This window comes from Ammospiza caudacuta, chromosome 2, assembly GCF_027887145.1.
Source record: "Ammospiza caudacuta isolate bAmmCau1 chromosome 2, bAmmCau1.pri, whole genome shotgun sequence".
Classification (NCBI taxonomy): domain Eukaryota; kingdom Metazoa; phylum Chordata; class Aves; order Passeriformes; family Passerellidae; genus Ammospiza; species Ammospiza caudacuta.
Genome location: NC_080594.1, coordinates 33139077 through 33160247, shown reverse-complemented (window position 1 = coordinate 33160247; position 21171 = coordinate 33139077). Strand labels below are relative to the sequence as shown.

Genomic DNA, 21171 nt, shown 5'->3' with positions numbered 1-21171 from the left:
TGGAAACAGACTGTGTCCCAGTAATCTTCAGCAAATGGCTGGACCAGGAAGGAAGGGCCTTGAAAGGACATAGCAGAGGGGGACATCAAATTTGAAAGTATTTATTTGTGGCCTTCACATTCCCTGAAAAATTCCTTTGCCCAGGATTTGTCTCCTGGGAAGCTGAGAGGCCTCAGAGAAAAGGAAAACTATTCTTATCTCATTTGCTTCTCCTGTGTTGTGCTCATGTGTGGAATATGTTTGGAGATTGTTTACCCAGAGGTGATTGCCTGATTGGATTCTGGTGTGAGTTGTTTTGACTCATTGGCCAGTTGGGAAACAAACTGTGTTGGGAAAGAGTAATGAGTTTTCATTTTTATCTTTTTAGCATTGAGTAAGTATCTTTTCTGTATTCTTTAGTATAGTGTAGTATAGTATTTTTTAATATAATATAATATAATATAATATTATATAATAAAGTAATAAATTAGCCTTCTGAGAACATGGAGTCAGATGCATCATTCCTGCCTTCATCGGGGCTCCCTGCAAATACAATATTTATTTAATCCATCTCATGCAGCACATGATCTGCAAGAGAGCTGAAGAACCTTCCCTGGAGGGTCTATGTACCCCAAGCCTATACAAACTGGGCAATTTTAACATCTCTAAACCTACAAGCTGACTCTTTGCTATAAAAATATGGGATGGAGAGTTTAGGACAGACAAAAAAGAACACAAGGAAGGACTGGGAAAAGCGTAAAGGTGGTGATGTGGAAAGTCAGATGGTCTGAAAACCTTGGGAAGAAGTTTAGGGATGGCGGCCAGCAAGGCTGGCATGGTGAAATAGAACGGATGAGGAAAAGAAACTTTCACCAAATAAGCAGACAAGCTACTTCCATTGGAAATAGAATTTGACTGGACTGTTTGGGGGTGAGAGCTGTAAAGAAAGGAGCAACATGGGTCTGACTGGGCAAGGGATGACAAGCCTGAGGAGGAAGGATTCCTCTAAAAATTGTCGGCAAAGAATTGGCCCTGGAGGACCTTCCTGTACTAGTGTAGACTACTGAAAGGGACTGGCCTGAGATGCCTCAAATCCCCTAAAACTACAGAGCCATCTGATGCTCACAGTCACCACTGTCTTGGATGCAATTCTAGTCCAGACTTTAGGAACTAAGCCTACATGTAGGTCGGATAACGGGTTTCCAGTGCCTTCCTTGCTTTGCAACAGGCATTTTTCTCTAACATTTGGGAGATGGAAGACCACCTTTGCCTGATGCTCTTGTTTCATGACATTAGTTTCCAAATCTAGCATAAACCTCTGCTAAGCCAGTACTTGCTGTTACCAGTGTATGTTAAACACTCTTCAGTAGGAATCTTTTCCTTATTCCCTTGCTTCTCTTCCATATGGGCAGCATACCTCAGCCTTTTCCTCATTGTCATAACTCTTCAATGGTCTCTTTTACCCTTAAGGAGGTGATCTCATGTTTTTCACCAAGGCTCACTGTTAGGCTGGGCTGACAGAGGGGAAGCTACCACAGCTCCAGGCTCCCTGGCCCAGCTGGCAGTGAGAATGAGAATGTCTCCCCAGTATTTATACCAATAAATACCAAGCATACATACATCTCTACACAGGTGAACACATGGTTCTGGCTGGGGTTCACAGTGGGAAATCAGGGTTCTAGACCAGTTCCAGTTCCTAGTTACATCTTGGACCTCTGAGTCCCTTAGAGCTGCAGTCCAGTTGCCATTATGTCCACACACACACCTCTCACACAGCTTCCTCTCCAAAAAATGTCTGTGACTCCCCTGCTTCCTCTTGTTGCCACCTCTCACTGTTCTGGTCATTAGAGACACACACTTGGAGCCCAGGTCACCTCACTTACCTGCCAGGTAGTCTGGCTTCACGTTCACTAGTGATCACACACTTGCACACCCTTCCTGTCCCCAGCTGCCAGCACAGGGAACACATGGCCCCTCTAGCCTGTGGCCCTTCTCCAGTGTCTGCTGCTTAAGTTCACCTAGTCTGCTCTCTCCAGCTGCTGCTGCCTGTGGTCTGACTCCAGTTCCTAGCCCGTAGATGTCCAGACACAAAACACATGCACATAGAATAGACAGTTCTTCCCTCAGGTAAATACTTAGAAATGGAATTTAGTAAGACAGGGCTTAGTAAGACTGAGCTAAGCCAGAACAAAGCATAGGCAGACAAGCATACTCACTAGCATCGTGCTTACCTGTGAATGGCCCATTTTATAACTGTATTCCTCCACTTTTCTGCATCTATTCTTCCCTGAGTGCAGTAGTTCAGGGTCTTACTTGGGAAGACTGATCATATCTGCCTTTATCTTGGTGCTTTTTTGTTTCCCCTTGTCTTATCTTTAATCTTAGAAGAAAACAGACTGAAAGAATTAGACATTTTGAACTGAAAAATGAAAGGTCTGTCAATTTAGCTACTCTTCAAAAGGCAGTAACATATTAAGCAATTCCCAAGAGACACACTAGAGGTCCTGAGTTACATCTTCCAGTTGCTTCCTTCCTTTGGAAAGTCTGCAATCATCTTTTGTTTCCTGAGACAGGAAAGCTCATCTGAATAAAATTTCTTCATCCTGGAATGAGTAATAAATTCTAACATAAGTGATTAAAGAAGAAGGTGTAGCCCAACTGCATTGAAATGTTTTTTTCCTTGTCTCAGACTTCTTACACAGAACAATCTTAGAATTACTTCCCACAGCTCCACAATCTGTTTAATTTCCCATCAAGTCTCTGAAACAGTTTCTCCCTCCAGGATTTAAGGTCTGATTACTACTGGGAAAAAAAGGCTTTTAACAGGTTTGGCATGACAGACAATAATCAAACTAAAAATCCTTACTGTCTTCATGCAAAAGGCATGCATTTTGGGACATTGATCAAAGCAGCAGTGTCCTATGGAACTGTCTCAGCAGGCTCCATGGAAGTGTCTAAAAGTGTCCCATCCTAGCAGTAAGGTGAAAGGGCAAAATGTCAATAAAATAAAATGAAGAACAAGTAAAATCAAAATAAACCTTCCATAAAAAGAAGAAAAGCCTGTGAGGAGTAAAAGCTAAAAGTATGCATCAAAGAATAATCAGTATTGAAACATAAAAGGATATGGAATTATATTAAATTTGTTCAAATTTATTGCTAACTGATCTATTGACTTTGAAAACAGCATAAAAATTCAAAGAAAAATTTAAAAGTTATGGAAGGTAATTAAAAAGGTCCATATCACCTGTAATTCCTTGACAAGTCATTGAAACTGTAATATCTCCAGCACAGGGTTCAACCTCATGGCAGCACAGGTATGGAATAATTTCTCCTGAGAAAACCCAAGAACTGGCCAAACGCCTATTTCTTAGATGCAAAGTGTTCCTGACACTAGAAATCATACAAAACTTTTATACATCATATAAAATGCATTTTTATTCCTGATCAGGAAGAAGCTATAACTACTCAGGCAATTTCTGTCAACTCCCTTAAAAAGACGGATTTAAAAAGTGACACAGGGAACATTCACTGCCAGATTTTTGAGATTTCCACTGCTCTGAATCCTGGAGGATTCAGGAACTAGGCCTCAGGCTCTAAGCACAATATTGCCAGGCTTATAGAAAGAACATGCCTTTTATACAAATGTCTAGAGGCCTAGGGAAGATATAAATCTCTCTAGAGCATCTGGAAAATATGGGAGAGGGGATAACAACAAAATATGAAGAAAAAGAAAAAACCACAGAAGTATCTCAGAGTTTTTGAAGGTGCAATATCAGGATTACTGTAGGTGATTGGCAGTAATTATGTGTATTTCATTAAAAGTGCTAGGGAGAAAAGAAGCAGTTGCAATAATAATTTTGAATCATATATTCAGAAAAGAATGGAGAGTGGGATAAGTTCTATATATAGAACTGTATATAACAGAATAGAATATATTACATATACAGAATAGGATATCCACTGACCCTACGTTCCTGTCTGGCCTCCAACACCCAGATCCTCTCAATCATGGAATGACAGCTCAGCATTCAGCCAGCAATATACTGGTCTGTGAGAAATTACACATTTGTGTCAGCAGCTAAGAACACCGACTTGTGGAAAAGCTAAAACAGACCTTGGAGCCACATGAAGATTTAGCTGTGCTTTTACTGGCTCACCAAAGAAAGCATCCCAGCTGGACAGTCCCTTCTCTCTTCCCTGCCCAAACCTGACAGACAAATCAGGGCAAGGGGAGGGGCATGGGTCTCTTAACTCTTGTCTAACAGTGAGCAGGAGCACACTGTCCTGGGAGAGCTGGAGGGCCATGCTGGCTGTTGTGCTTGCTCTTTTACCTGGTGAGAGACAACAGATCCATCTGCAGCAGGGCTCTCATCCAGGCCATGCAGGGCTACTGTAAGGTAGAGGACCCCTTTGATCATCATCTGTACCCCCTCTCCTCACTCTCTCTTGTTATCTCCTATTAATGCAGGTGTTGGGATTGGAGCCTACATTGCTCAGTGGCCTGAAAAAATCATTCTGAGACCTGGAGGCTCTCTGACCATCGCCTGCTATCAGAATTACAGTAACCTTGCCTATATGTTCTGGTACCAGCAGCCTCCAAGAAATGGTTTGAAGTTAATAGTCAGCAGTACTTCCTGGAGGTATAACTCTTATGAGGATGGTTACTCTGAGGCCAAGTTTGAAGTAACCAGACAGAATACTAATTACTCTCTGATGACAATCAAAAATGTGACAGCCCAGGATGGAGCCACGTATTTCTGTGCTGCGAGCGGTCACACAGTGTAGCGACAGGGTTGAACACCAAGATAAAATCCCCACCTTCTCTGAGTGAGAGATGGAGTCTTTGAAAAATGTGAGACAGTTAGGAGAGGGGAAGAGGAAGAGCAGAAATAAGACTTCATAGAGGTTGGGGCAATAGACCCAGGATATTTTGAATGGGAGTGAGATAGAGCAGTGCAGCAGTCTCTGTCTTTGAAGGCAAAGACAGAAATACAAACCCATAGATCAGCATAGAGAACTGAGGCACAGCTCGTATGGTTAGATAAGGCAGCAGATATTTCTGCTGATTGGTACTCCAGAAGCACAGTCATGTCCCAGGGCACTAGTTCTCCACAGATACTCCCACAGCACCGGTAAAATAATACAGAGCTGCCAGAGAATTCAAAGTTCTTCCCCATAGTCATGATCTACACAGAACTGAGGTGCCCAATGAGAAACTGATTGGTGTGTGAGAAGAGCTGAGCCCCTGATTATGGACTTAGGAGGATTGGGCCAGTAACAGTGGAGGAAAACATACCCAGGGGACCAGGCATACCTGCCCATTGTGGAAGGAACTGTCCCTTGGCATCTTTATGAGCAACAGTGTGCACTGCATCATTTTATTCACCTGCTCCACACACTACTTAATTGCAGGATCCCTTTCTTCCCTGCTACAGGAATGCATACAGTTCTGAGCTGGACCCAGGCATCCCTTCAGGGCAGAACTTCATAGGCAGAGAAAAGAAACCACAAAGAGCTGCTGTTACTTGTGAGAAACAGCTGAAGGCAGAAATTTCCTCCCATTGTGCCTCTGTCTCCATTGCTTGCAGAGCTGAACTTTTGATGAACTATTTGTTCTTCCATGATAGACCTGGAATGCTGAGGGTAGGGTATTATTAGGGTTCCCTCACCTGCCATTGCCTGTCCATGCTCCTGCTTTTATTGCACAACGTAGGACTTACCTTTTCTCCAAAGGAAGGCAAACAGCCCATAAAAGAGCAAAAGGTATTTTTTAAAAAGTGTGGCTATACCCTGTGTATTTTGGATTCTGTTTTTATGCTGTGGCCCTGACAGTCTGCATACCTACCGCTGAGCATGAACCAATTGATTGTTTCATGTGCTCATGTGGAGGGCATGGCATATGAAGCACTTGGCTATCACAGGTAGCGAATGTGCTGCTCCATGATGTGGACAAAGCTGGATATGGGTATGCTGAAGTGACACATGCTGTGTGATCACAGCAAGAAAAGGAGTGGGAGGTGGTAAGAATAGCTGGTGAGAGCAAGGGGCAGGAATCAGCTGGGAGCAGGTCCTGTAAAAGATCCTCACGCTCCATATCTCCAGCATTGCTGGAAGACTCCTGCAGTGCCAAGATGGATCACTCAGTTTCATGGCAGCATCCAAGTCTCCTGAGAAACCACACTACATAAACCTACCTGTGCTCTGAAAGAAAGTAAAGTGTTGTGGGCTAGGGAAATCCAGACAAGTGACACCCTTGGAGCCAATATTCTCCTGACTTCAAGAACTGCTCAGCAGCAAACGTAACACACAACTTCTTGCTCTCAAGGAGTGCTCCTCTGCTCCTCAGAACACTCTCAGGTCCATGATCTCCTCCCTGTTCATGTCAGGCTACAGACAAACAGCAGGGAAGCACTGGAAAGTGTTGTTTCTCACATACCAGAGACATACTGAGTTCCTTTTTTCTTCAGCCTCTGATCTTTTTGAAGACATCATCTTTGTAAAACATGTTCACACTGATGCTGTCTGGAATTATTGAATTATTACTGCTGATCCAAATTCCCTGTGAAAGTTTCATAAAACTAGTTCATAGTGGAATTATGAAGAAATATAAACACTTTGATGGAGGCTTTGGGGTGATTTTTTGTTTTGGTTTGGGTTTTTTTGTTGGGTTTTTGGTTTTGTTTTTTTGGTTTTTTTTTTGTTGTTGTTGTTTGTTTTTTGGTTTTTTTTTTTTCAGCTCTGGTAATACAACAGAGGAAGGATCCTTTTTACTTCTCACCTCCACAGCACGTTTAGTTTTGAGTGGCAAAGGCAATTTTTAGGCCTTGTGATAACAAACTTATCAGTCACCTTGAACATACAGCAATTTAATGAAATGGCTCTTGAGTGCTCACAGCTGTGCAATTTCCAAGTGGCAATAGCAAACCACAGAGCTCTCTAGGTTTATTGCCATTGTGAATTCTTTGATTACAGTTCCCTCTTCCAGCTCTAAGGGACATTTTTCTCCCATGCAGTACTTCTTTAGCCAGCCTGAATTGCACCTGCACAAAAAGCCACTATTCTAAGTTTCTCATGAAACAGCTACTCTCCTTGTCTAATTGCTTGTCCTCAGATTTGTTCAGATCATTAACCAGATTTCTCCTTCAAATGTCTTATTTTTCAGTGCACAGATAGGCCCTTAAAAAGAAAAATGGAGAAAAAGAGAAAAAAGAGAGAAAGATAGAACCCCAGAAGTATCCCAATTGTGTGCAAGATGCAATATCAGGATTACTGAAGGTCATTGAAATTAAATGTATTTTATAAAAGTACTAGGGAGAAAAGAAGCAGTTGCAATAATAATTTTGAATCTTATATGTTCAGAAAATAATGGAGAATGGCATAGGTTCTATATATAGAGTTGTATAGAATAGAACAGAATATATTCTATATATAGAATAGGATATCTAGGATGTATCTGGCAGGCTAGAAACAAACAGAGGGTTCATGAGGTTTATGTTTAACTGTGGTTTTTGTTGTGAGAAAAAATGGCTGGTGGAGATGTCTTGATTTCTGTAAAAGTGAATTACAGATCCCAGGAAGATTACCCAGCAGGGAATGTGCATGCCTGTCTGGAAAAGTGAAGAAAACTAAGATATGATTAAACACAATTTTTGTGCCTTTGCTATCTTGATCTATCATCCTGCTTCTGACTAACAAGATCCGAGTTGTGAAATACTGTGCTCCAGATATTAAGAACAACTCTTCAGAATGAAACAGAACAGGTGTACTTCTGCTGGAAATCCTTCTGCAAAGATGGTCCAAGTTATAGCCACTGATATAAATGGGTCCAGAAAATCATTTACGAATCCACTGATCCTTGGTTTCTGTCTGGCCTCCAACACCCAGACCCTCTCAATCATGGAATGACAGCTCAGCATTCAGCCAGCAATATACTGGTCTGTGAGAAATTACACATTTGTGTCAGCAGCTAAGAACACCGACTTGTGGAAGAGCAAAAGCAGACCTTGGAGCCACATGAAGATTTAGCTGTGCTTTTACTGGCTCACCAAAGAAAGCATCCCAGCTGGACAGTCCCTTCTCTCTTCCCTGCCCAAACCTGACAGACAAATCAGGGCAAGGGGAGGGGCATGGGTCTCTTAACTCTTGTCTAACAGTGAGCAGGAGCACACTGTCCTGGGAGAGCTGGAGGGCCATGCTGGCTGTTGTGTTTGCTCTTTTACCTGGTGAGAGACAACAGATCCATCTGCAGCAGGGCTCTCATCCAGGCCATGCAGGGCTACTGTAAGGTAGAGGACCCCTTTGATCATCATCTGTACCCCCTCTCCTCACTCTCTCTTGTTATCTCCTATTAATGCAGGTGTTGGGATTGGAGCCTACATTGCTCAGTGGCCTGAAAAAATCATTCTGAGACCTGGAGGCTCTCTGACCATCGCCTGCTATCAGAATTACAGTAACCTTGCCTATATGTTCTGGTACCAGCAGCCTCCAAGAAATGGTTTGAAGTTAATAGTCAGCAGTAGTACATGGAGTCATAATTCTTATGAGGATGGTTACTCTGAGGCCAAGTTTGAAGTAACCAGACAGAATACTGATTACTCTCTGATGACAATCAAGAATGTGACAGCCCAGGATGCAGCCACGTATTTCTGTGCTGCGAATGATCGCACAGTGTAGCGACAGGGTTGAACACCAAGATAAAATCCCCACCTTGTCTGAGTGAGAGATGGAGTCTTTGAAAAATGCGAGACAGTGAGGAGAGGGGAAGAGGAAGAGCAGAAATAAGACTTCATAGAGGTTGGGGCAATAGACCCAGGATGTTTTGAATTGGAGAGCAACAGAGCAGGGCAGCAGCCTCTGTCTTCGAAGCTGAATTATTAATCAGATCCCTCCTTCCACCGTCATATCTTTTCAGTGCACAGATATGGCCTGAAGAAGGGCTGTTTCCTAACTTTATCGGGTTTTGGTCAAAAGCATTGGATATTTATGAAAAGCATCCTAGTGTCTCTAAAACAAGTCTGTAAAGCTCAGGGAGTCTCTGTAGACTGGCCTGCTTCTTTGCAGCTGCTTCTTCTGTAAACTCCAAAGAATGGAGGACAGGTATGACTAATGCAATCTCTAGTTTCCTGTAAAATTCTCCCACCAAAATAATATAATTGTTAGAATATATATAATTAAAAGTTTATTCCTTACATATTGTTGTTTTTTCTTGTCTGAAGTCTTAGGCAGCATAGCCTCCAAAGCTCAAAAACCCTCCTATGAAAGACTTGGAAATAAAAATCAAGGATCTCCCTCCCCTTTGTTTTGTCACTCACATTAATTTGAATTCATGTCCTTCAAGTACTTTCCTTTTGACAGGTTACAAAGAAACGTTAAGGTGCAACAAGACTGGTCTCTGCTGGCATGTCTTGGAAATTGCCTTTTGAACATGACCTGAGGAGCTGCTAGCACCACATATTCCTTCAAAACTAATAGAGAGGTGACTTCCTTCTTTTTAAATGAAAGACACCTCATGAAAGAGAGTCTGCAAGTGACAGTAAGTACACTAATGGAGCTCTAGATTGGAGATGCAGACAGAATAGTCTTAAATGAATTTTAGTCCAATGGATTAAGTCCCTGGATAAATAGTGTTAAGGTCACAGATATACTAAGACCAAGGCAGGAAAATAATATTCCACTATTGGTTGTATGATTTAGGCAGCGACAGCCAAAAAAAAAATCCTAAATGTATTTTTTGGAAGAATTCAATATATACAAACAAAAGTTCTGTATAAACAGACCTAATTGGTGCTTGATTAATTGATTAAGTACTCTGTTCACTGTTGTAGAAGAGAGAACAACCCAGAAGCATGCCGAGATGACCAGCCCGATACCTCACGTTCTGTAGTCCTCTCTCGTGGTCCTACATGTTACATCTTAGTCTATGTTTTTCATTCCTTTCTCTAGAAAACTAACACCTCTTCCTAGCTAAACAGGCTGTATCAGAAATTGTGGCTTCTTCTCTGATATCTGAAAATAATAGAAAAAATATTTTGTGATTTTCCTGGTACAATGACTTTGTTTTGAGGGATTTTCTCCTGTGCTTTACAGTCTCTTTTTCATATCCAGACAGACTCAAAGGAAGCCATTAAAGAGCAATATGAAAAACAGGTTTACTACAGATACTTGGTCAGGTTGCTAACTGTGTGTTGAAACTTTGTGAGACAAGACTGTGTCACTTACGTATAAGGGAGGGAGATAAATATTACCTCTCCCCATCAGTTCCCGTCCCTTCAGACAGTCTGCAAAATGAAAGCTTGCGTTTATTCCTAGATGAAGCCTTTTCATAGGCAGAGGCACAAGCCCTGGGAGGATTCTTTCAAGCAACACCAAGCTACAGAGACAAACATCAGCCCAGAGTAAGCAAATGACTCTCATAGCAAACCAAAAATTGCAAACTGTGAGCTGGAGGTTTGCTTGTCATCCTGGGGACAGAAGAGAGATCATGTAGAAAGGAAAGCAGCATAAACATGGCCATGATCATTGCCAAGTGAAAAATTACTGCATTTACAGCCAACCAATAAAAGAATAAAAAAGTGTTTCCATTTTATGTATAAGAAAAAAATCTTGAGATTATAAATTGAGCAATAATGGATACGCTGAGAGGTGATTGGACTATCACATAGAAACATCAATGGCAAAGGAAGGATGTGGTCTGTGGTTGTGTCATGGTTTAGCCCCAGCCAGCATCAAGCCCCACAGCTGCTTGCTCACTCCCAACCAGCAGGACTGGAGAGAGAATTGGAAAAGCACAAGTGAAACACTCGTGGCTTGAGATAAAGACAGTTTGAGAGGTAAAGCAAAAACCGTGCACATGAGCAAATGACAACAAGGAATTCATTCTCCTTTTGCCATGGACGAGCAGGTGTTCAGCCATTCCCAGGAAGGCAGTGCCCCCTCACACATAACGGTGCTTGGGAAGACAAACACCATCTCTCCAAACACCCTTCTCTTCCTTCTTCTTCCCCCTACTTGCCTCTTTCACATACTGAACGTGACACCATGGGATATGGAATATTCCTTGGATTGCTTGGGATCAGCTCTCCCTGCTGTCCCTCCTCCCAGGTTCCCATGCACCACCAGCCTCCTTGCCAGCATGGGGGTATGAGAAGCAGAAAAGTCCTTGAATGTCATGTAAGCACTGCTCAGCAATAACAAAAACATTTCTCTCTTGCCAACAGTATTTGCAGGACAAGCCCAAAGCACAACCCCACTGTAGCTACTGTGAGGGAAATTAACTGTACAGCAGTCCAAACCAGAATAAGTAATCATGGCAATCATTCCTAGTTAACAAAAACAGGGGGTGGAGTCATGGGTGGGATTGTTTTTGTAGGAGACTATATCATTGTGGGGACAGGGGGATCCACGATGATACATTCCCCAGGAAGCCTTTACAAAAACCCAAGGGTGCATGAGCCTTGTGGCAGAGCGTGTGAAGGCAGCTGCACAGAATCCTGCAGCAGAGCAGGCATGTTCTGCCTTGGTTTCTCTTAACAGACCTTCTGTGCTGGGACTTACTTTCATCATCTGAGAACTGAGCCTGCCCTCCGTGGCAAGCCAGCTAGGAAATTCTGAGATATCGACATTCATTTTCACCAAACCAAACTGTGACTAGAGATGCACCTAAAGCCTATCAACCATGCAAAGCTGGAATTATTATTTTTTTCCAGATTAACCAATGTTTGCAATAGATGACAAAATGGTTCTTTCTTAAAGTGATACAAGTATTACGGAAAGAATTCTGACATATAGCAGGTATCTCCCAGAGGCACTGCATAAAATGTGTTGGGCTTTTTTCTCTGAAATAATCCTCCAAGATCTGCTGACTGCCTCATGCCTATGAGAGCAAAGGTTGCCTGTAATCCCCATCCCCACTGTCTCACTGCAGTTCTTCCTAATGGCTATGAAGCGTTTGTGTGGGACCAGTCAATAGATTCTTCTGGGCTCTCCTTGTGTGGATTTTTTTAACCTATCAGAAAAGTGAAGGGGATCCTGAAAGACTATCCAAGACAGCTGGCCTGCCATGGAAGGGGAAACAAAGGGATTTGTTTTAGTTCCCTGCCAAAGCTGAACCACGTGCATTTGACTATGAAAACCACAAAGCACATATAATTTGATTATTAACTTCACAAGTTACAGAAAAGAAGGCGTCACAATGCTTGGAATATAAGACTGACAGTGAGGAAGTTCTAGGTGTAGAAATGTTCTGTTCCTAGATAGTGACAACCTTTGGGTGTATCTGCTTGTTTTTGAGATATGCCAAATGAGAATGGCAGATAAAATCAGTGATGTAACATGGAGATTGGAGAAAGGTTGCAAAAACAACTTGGGGTGAAATGTAGACAAAGTATCAAACAAATCTGGGAAATGCTTTTATGAATTCTACACACTATACAACTGATTCCAAGCTGGTTTTCTGCCATATCCCAGAGACTGATGCTTGGAATTTCAAATGCCAAAAATTATCTCTTGGGCTTCGCTTATTGTAAGGCAGCTGCACTGCATCTCTTCTCTTAGCTTATGATACATCACTTTGTCGCTGTGTACACCTCTGGGCTCTCTTTCGGCAGTGGCACAAAACTTACAGTAATAGGTAAGAACTTTTTGTTTCCTCTTTTAATTCACTTCCAATGCCATGTCTTCTCTTTAGAAAATTTCATTATTATGCTCCCTATCATTATTAAACTGGTGTGTTTTAGTAACCCTGTCTACTTCAGGGAATAGTATAAGTTGGGTCCTCTAGGTAGGGACTCCTTTTCATTTTGGAGAACAGAATAATGTGTTTTCGGTAAAGAAAAAGTTAAAAGCTGTCCCTAGAAAGAATGAGGATAAGGAATGGGACAAATAAGGTGTGCATGACATTAAAAAAAGTTGTCCTAATGAATCAACATGTACAAAAAATTCCCCAAAAGTATAGCTACTCTCTAAAATGCTGGTTCTGCTGGGGCTAGAGATGATTAAGGACAAGTGAGGGAAAAGCTGTCTATCTCTCTGAATAGAACTGACTTACAGTTACACTTTGAAGGGGTCTAGGAAATTAAATCAAGCTGATACAAGCTTAAATTACCTTGGATCTTCCCAGGGTGAATTAAACAATGTGTTGTCTCAGAAAACCAGGAAAAACACATGTGCTAGCATTTTTGGTTGATAAAACAGAAGGCAAAAATAAATGCTTAACTTTATAATAAGCAATCCTAAAATCTCACTGCAGATTTTTAAGTCTTTGTTGTTATGGAAAGCAGCTCTCCACTGCACAGCTAGTTTCTTTCCACTGTACAGGCTTGCCAGGATGGTCATAAAAACATCATTAAGGACAACTGCCTTACTATTTCAGAATACATGATAAACAGCCACTGAAAACCACAGAAGAATATATGATTCATTTCAAGGGGAAGGAGCTCTCAGAGAATGTTTCTTTCAGAGCCACATTTATGGATTTGGATTGTCCAAATCTGGGGAAAAGACGGCTGATGCTCAGATGCTGAGAAATTATGGAAGAATTGATTCCTCAGATATTTGTGCCACGTTGTGCCACTACAGAATAAATTGATAACAAACAGTGAAATTCAATCTCCATAGGAAAAAATGATCAGCACATTTTTTGAAATTCAAAGTTTATCTGAGATGCCTGAGCTGGTAAAAATGAATATGCTGACCCCTCATTGACCATAGCATTTATGCAGCAAATGTGAATAATCATCACCAGGGGAGGACAAAGAATAAAAGCAGAGACTTCCTTTCAAGGAAAGCCTTCCAGAGAAAGGGAAAGGGAAATGGAAAGGGAAAGGGGGCATGTTTAGGAACTTCTATGAATGGCAGAGTGGACCAAGACACTGTACTATATATTAGAAATTATTTTGTATGTTATAAAAAGGCATTTATCTTATAAATTAACAATAGCCAAACGTTGAACAAATTTTAAAGGAAATGTGGTTATTTATCTGAGAAAAAGAAATTACTTAGTCTGCATAGGGAAAATATTTTCTAATATTCTAATATGACCCCTAGATAAATAGATAAATGTTCTCTAAAGACATGGTGGAACCTCCAACAAATGATTCACCTACGTCTAAAGCAAAAGGGCTCTGGACAGGGTATATCTGATGTTGACCTCAGCTGTTTAGACACACAGATTTTGGTGGTGTTCCCTTACAGACCTGTTTTTTTTAGAAGACCTGAGTACTTTGTGTTTCTTCTTTTGCTGGTACCACATGAGGGAGGGTTAGTCCACAGGCTTGGTTCAGAGGTCTGGGAGTAGAGAAGAGGTTTTTCTGCAGCTGCAAAATGGTGTGAATAATGAGCAATTGTTCTTTGGCAGTGGGACAAAACTTACGGTCATAGGTAAGTAAGAAGGCAGATCTCTTTGATCTATGTGATACTGGTTAGGGGACAAGAACACTCTTAATTAAAAGTTTATAATTGATAATTTTTCATGCAGTCATGAGAACAGGAGAAATGCTTTATAGCTTCCTTATTAAAATGAGATGTGCTGCAATGAAACTGTAGAATTTGAAAGCAAAGATTTTGAGATCTCTGTGTCTGCAGCGTTTATCTTTCATATCGGGGAAATTCATGAAGGGAGAAGGGGATAAACAATTTTGTTTCTTCTTAATCTCCCAGGAAATATTATAGAGATTGGGAATGAAAACGACCAGTATAGAAGACTAAATTGATCAGACTGATAGACTAGACTGACTGACAGGGCAGCTGATCAGACACTTCTTCCAGTTTTGACTTTTAGCAGTCTCCTTTTCCCATTTCTAACCTGCTCATTCTCTTACTCTTCCTAGTAGTATTATTATTCTTTCTGTCTCCCTTTTTACCTGTCTTTTTTTTTTTTTTTTTAATGGGGCAATGTTATTTTGTAGGTTTTATACTTTTCTTTTGTGCCCTCCTATCTGTTTCCATCTCTTCACTCATTAGCCTTTAGGACTATGACCTGAAGAATTTGTCAGAGATACTTCTAGGATAGGAAAAAAAGTCATAACACCAAGTGTTGGCAGGGAGAAGTAGGAGCGATCAAGCTCTCTTCATACCCACGAAAAGGAAAGCAGAGCAGTGCTAAACCCTCTAGGGAGTTACCTCTATTTAATATCCAGGTCATCTAAAGTCTGTACAAGCTCATACAGAAGCAGCCTGAGAATCTTTGCAGAGCAAGCTCTGGTGGTCACAATTAAGGCATCATTTGAATGCAAACACCAGGGCTTAGGGGACAAGATCTCTGCAGGATATTAATTTCTGCTCATTCTGCTACCTCTCTCCCTCTGCAAAGGACAGAGTGCTCAGGAAGAACGTCCACAATTCATTGTGCCTTCATACAAAAAAACCAACCCAGAGTAATAATTTTCTCTTTGGCTCCATTGTTTTGCCTACATTCCTTTTTCCTGCAGCACTCACAGACCTCATGGGTTTCTCATGCTAGATGGGTCAAAAAGGCATTTTGATTTAGTATATGGAAACCCCTCCTGTCTTTTAGGGTCACTGCATGGCTTCTGAGTAACTTCTCATGTCTGCCTTGAACATCCTTCTGACTGAACTCTGTTCTCAGTTATCATACAAGTAGGTATTAAACACTTTAGGACAGGGAAACACATTTGATTTGCAAGTCTATGGAATCTTGCAATATTCTCGTAAGGTGTGTAGCCTAGGATCAGAGCTTCTCATACCTACAATAACCAAAAAATTAAATGACATAAAATCATGTTTAATGTTCTTAAAAATGGATTGGTTAAGACTCAAGGCAAGACCCGTCCCTGGCAGATTCATGTTACCTGCCTCAATTGTTTTTCACTTCAGACAGTGAGAAGGATCAACTCCTTCCTTGATTCCTTCCTTCCTTCCTTCTAGCTCATCTCATAGATAGGGGGCCAAGTAGGGTATCCAATGCCAGTACAATTCTGAACACTGCAATGACCACCATGTCTTAACTCCCTCTCCAGGAATGCAACCCAGTTGGCTAAACATGTTTGTGCCTTAAAACAGACTTTCATAACTTTTAAGACAATACTACAAATACAGGCCTTACTTACAGCAAAACTGGGGACTTTTCTGCCCATCTGTTTGCTCAGTTTCTTTGCAGATTTGTATTCTTCTGGCAAGAGGCCATAAAAGAATTTCATGCGCTTGTGCATTTCTGTGGCCAGACCCTTGAAAATTGTGTGTGATGAGTGAAAAGAAATCCTTCCACTGTCCTGGTGTGTCATATCCAGTAGACATAAATTATCCAATAGACAGCAGTTAAAAGGCCAGGTATTTCAGGAGGAACATGGCACAAACTCAGGATAATTTCCAGGGGATTCTGATTGAACAGAGGGGTGGAGGCTCTGGACCATGTTGCTTTGTGTTTCAGGCAAGAATGATGAAATCATACCTCCAGCCGTGGCCATCTTTTCCCCATCAAAGCAGGAGATCCAGCAGAAGAGCAAGGCCACGCTGGTGTGCCTGGCCTCTGGTTTCTACCCTGACCACCTGACTCTGGTCTGGAGGGTGAATGGTGTGAAAAGGACCGAAGGGGTGGGGACAGACGAGTACTCCACAAAGAATGGGAGCACCTACTCGCTGACCAGCCGACTGAGGATGCCAGCCTGGGAGTGGTTCAACCCTCTGAATCGCTTTGAGTGTGTTGCCAATTTTTTTCAGAATGGAACAACAGCATCAATAAACAAATTTATCCATGGTGATGCTGGTGAGTAAAAAAACATCTCTTACCATGCTGTATCAGATAGAAATCACAAATCAAAAGAGCAAGTGTTGTGATATGAGCCACATCTATAGATAGCTTCCATACAAGGTGTTCTTCTGGCACAATTACAGACCTAAAGATCTAGGTATTAGCATATGTCTCTTCCCATTCCTGGGCCTTTGTCCCTGGGTTACCATTCTACATCTAGAGTTTCTTCAGGCTTTCCACTGAGAAATCTCTGTAGTAGAGTAAATTGCACAGTATCATAAAACACCTACTTTCAGTAGGAAGAATGAGGCACTGTTTGATAAACTGAGACTTCTAAAATCTGTATTCTGTTTGCTCTGAAGAGAAACGTGACTTTCAGCTCCTTTTTGTGTCTTTCAGGTTGTGCACTCACAGAAGGTACGTGTGGCTTCTCACGTAAAGGGAATTTTGCCTCTTCTCTCAGGCTGTTATCAGTGTGTATTTTAATGCCAGTTTTACTGACATTATGTACAACGTGTGGGAGATATCTGCTGTATGAATAGCTTCTACTTTCTCCTGTAAGTGATTTGCATGTGATATTAAAAAAACAAAAACAAAAGAAAAGGAACAAGAGTTTTTTGGAGGGCTGTTTATGCATATTATATGTAACTCAGCTTTGGGGTTTCACTCTCCCCTATGATTCGATTTTGAAAATTGTTGGAGTCATGGTGCCTTCCTGTAGATTGTAATTTACTCTTTGTCATCACCTCCAGTCCTTGAAACTGGCTTCCATTGAATATTTTGCTCAGCCAGGAAAGTAATGATCCATACTTACCCAAGTGATTCTGACATCAAGATTCAGGATGTAATATTCTGACTATTTCTCAGTATCAAACTCAGAACAATTCCCATGACGAGTCACATTCTGCTCCTCATGTCTGTCATGTATGGAGGATATCCATACTACAAACTACATTTCTTTCCACTTTATGTACAAATTTGCACACTCCTGTTTTTCAAGAACTTCCTGAATGCTTCAGGAATCTTAAGGATGAACTAAGACAGATCTTGTATCTCAATTCTATGGCAACCCCTTAAGAGTGAAAATCTTCAAGAATAAAACCTCTAGAAGGCATGTTATTCTGGTCTTTTTAAATCTTCCTGATACATCACCAGCACTCATAATGCCACTGACAATAATGAGACAAAATAAAACATTGGTATCTTTTGATTCAGCCTCCTTTGCGTTCCTGACTGGGATGTCAGATGAGCAGCCCAGTTCCTCAGTAGGTGTGGAACTCAGTACTATCCCAGCATAAAGCCAATCTCTGTCTTTCCTAGACTTGCTTTCTCTTTTGGTTCTTTGAGTCACTGTGGTCTGTCCCTTCCCAGGTTCTCTGGTGCCAACAGAGCCACTCATTTGCCTCTACTTCCTTTATGTTGCTTAGCTAAAGATTTCAAGGGTTCTCATTTGATGAAAGCTCCATTAGAGCCAGCATCATGTAATGATGATGATGAAAATGGAATACACAAATACAAATGGTGTTTGACTTGCAGAGTCGTACTTGCGGTATGGAAATTCCCTGAAGCTCACTTACCTCATCCTCTGTGGCAAAGCCTTGGTCTATGCAGTTTTGGTGAGTGGTCTGGTGTGGACAGCCAAGGTAAGTCAGAGTGGCCCAGGAAGGCTGGGCTTTTACTCACTAGTCAAGCATCAGTGGATGCAGACTAAACCTGTTCTCAGAGGTGTGGCTGTTCTGCAGGTGCTCTGCCAGGCTTTGTGCAGTTCAGCCTGAAAAATCACAAATGATGAGTTTTCTCTTTCTGTTTTTCCAGAACTCAAATAAAATCAATGCTGTCTAGCAGAGGAATTCCTTCTCACAATCCTCTTTAAATTCATGAAAAAGATGAGAATTAAGGACAAGTTGCCCGGAAAGTAAATGAGGGAAAGATCAGATATATCATGCAGTTGTGTAACCATTGTAAACGGGGCTTACAGCTCCAGTGAAAATAACAGGCAGTTTTTGAAGTGATGCAGGGCATAAAATGTGGTCAAATATTTACAAAGATTTATAAAGAATAGTGGGATCAGTCTGAAGAAATGGGATAAATTAAACAAACTACCAGGAAATGTTTTTTATTAGTAAGTTTTTCCTACGGCAGAAACATCCATGCAGTGAGAGCAGCAGAAGTCTCTGCACTTGACCCTTTAAAAGCAGAAGAGGGAGATGTATTTGAAACGTGACCTGGTAGAGTTGAGGGCAAGGAGGCCAATCATCTCAGTTATCCTTTTTTTGGTCCTTTTGCCAGGATATACTGGAGGGGGTAGATTTGTCCATTTCTGGATCATAATCCTAGAATCACAGAATGGCTTATGCTAGAAAGAACATTTAGAGATTATGTACTTCCCTCCGCACTCTGAAATGGGCAGGGATATCCTTCATTGGACCAGGTTGCTCAAAGCCCCATGCAACCAGGCCTCAAACACTTCCAGGGGTGGGACGTCCACAGCTTCTCTGGGAAACCTGTTCCACTGTCTCGGCACCCTCAGCAGAACAAATGTCTTCCTTTAATCTGAGCTACCCTGTATCAGTTTAAATCCAGGGCTCTTCATCCTGTCACTGCAGGCCTTGGTAAAACATCTCTGTTTTTATAGAAGTCCCCCACTGCCCTATCTGAGCAGGCCCCAGGCCGGCCTGTCCAGAGGCTTTTCTGCTCCAGTCTCTAGAGGGGTTGTTCTCTCAGCCTGTCTCCATACCCTGAGCCCCTGTGACTGGCTTTTGTGGGCCTCCTCGGGACCTGCTCTGTCATGGCCATGAGTTTCCTGTGCTGGGGCCTCCAGAGCTGGACACAGAACTGCAGGTGGGATTGGTGGGGGCTCACATGGGCCCGCTCTCTGAGTCTGCCCAGGTCCCTGTGGTTGGCATCCCTTCCCTCAAACACACCAAGGGCCACACAGCTCCGTGTCAGCTGTGAACTTGTTGAGGGTGCCCTTGCTCCCTGTGTCAATGAGACACCGATGAAAGTTGAAAAAATGCTTTTAGCTCCAGTACAGACCTCTGAGGGATACGGTTTGTGACTGACTGACACTTGAACACTCAGCCATGGATGGTAACTCTTTGGGCAAGGTCATGCAGCCAATTTCTCTATTTGTTTCCGTTGGTTGGTGTATGTTGTTGTCTTCTCTGCTGTTTTACAGTTCTTCTAATTTTATCCCATTTTGTTTTCAATTAGACCGGTGTCAAGTTATCTAGAGAATAAATGAAGAACCCTTGTCATCACGTCAGCAGGAACATGACAAGTTTGCTACCTTTCCATAGCAAAATATCTAAGCTTCTACGAACTTCTGAATATAATTTCTTGTAATTGTCTGTTGCCATCCTGTTCTTCACTATTTTGTAATCACTACTGAGCTTTCCCTGTACTTCCATATCATAATGTATCATATTTTCTTGTAACATATCTTTAAAAGTAGCACCTTCTTAATGCTCAGAGGCTGGGAACTCATCTCCTTGATTTAGGAATAAAGGTTTTGCTTCTTTTCCCTTGAAAAGCCTGAGTCGTTGCTTTTAAATTTGGTCTTCTGTAGTAATAGTGTCCTACCACACAACTTACAATGATGAATAGTGCCATAAGCAACTCTCATTAAAGATCATTCACTGACAATCCCTGTAGAAATAACTTATCTGTTAGGGGAACAGCAGAGACTCATCCACTACTCACACTGTGTACCAACAAGTGGAGCAGGGCTGTGGGCTTTGGAGGCTTGCCCTCACCAGGGGCTGCTTTGGAGCCAGAAGAGCTGCATAATTCAAAGGTGGTAGAGAAGAAAACAGCACTCCAGCCAGATGAGAAGTGACATTCTCTTGGGAGAGGCATGGGAGCTGCTTTTTCTCTCTCTTAGTTCTTTTGTGAGATTAGCTTGGTGAAGACACCAGACTCACTGTGGCAGTGAAGAAAAATTTGGTGAAGAGATGAAAATTCACCTGACACTTAATGTGTTTGTTTCAAAAGGATCTGATGACAGACCTGAGAGGAATCTGTCATAACTCTTTTCATGTCATTAAAGAAAAAAGCTGCATCTTAGTGCCAGAGGGCAGATGGGTATAATGCTGTAAAATGCAGTTGTTTTTCCTGCTCTGTGTTTGACACTCCTTTAATCTCCTCAAAACACTTCAGAAGAGGAGAAAATATCCTACTGAACCAAGGGATTTATTTGGTGTTCTGTTTATATGGAGAACAGAAATAACTTAAGTAGTCTCATGGCTGCTTGAAACAAAACAGAGAACTGTTTCCTGAAAAAAACTTTTCACAAAAATGCTTCAAGGGGTCTTACATTCACAAGATGTGAACTACCTGGTCTAGGGAAAGGTGTCCCCTTTGGAGAAGAAAGGAAAGGAACAGTTCTCAGCAAGTGGGAATCGCGAGAAGGTTGTACAAAGGGGCACGTTTCAGGGGATACAACAAAGATAAGCAAACAGAGACATCTTTTGATTCTGATGATGGGT

General features: G+C 41.8%; 1 gene segment (V, D, J or C); it reads left to right on the top strand.

The window, feature by feature from the left end:
* LOC131571978 (T-cell receptor beta-2 chain C region-like) overlaps positions 1–20216 on the top strand; it is a 43975-nt gene extending 23759 nt beyond the window's left edge. Inside the window, 6 exon segments of the C gene segment in view lie at positions 5244–5259; positions 14316–14355; positions 16364–16699; positions 17084–17101; positions 18221–18327; positions 19898–20216. Coding sequence covers positions 5244–5259; positions 14316–14355; positions 16364–16699; positions 17084–17101; positions 18221–18327; positions 19898–19924 — 544 coding nt within the window.
* The last annotated feature ends 955 nt before the right edge of the window (positions 20217–21171 follow it).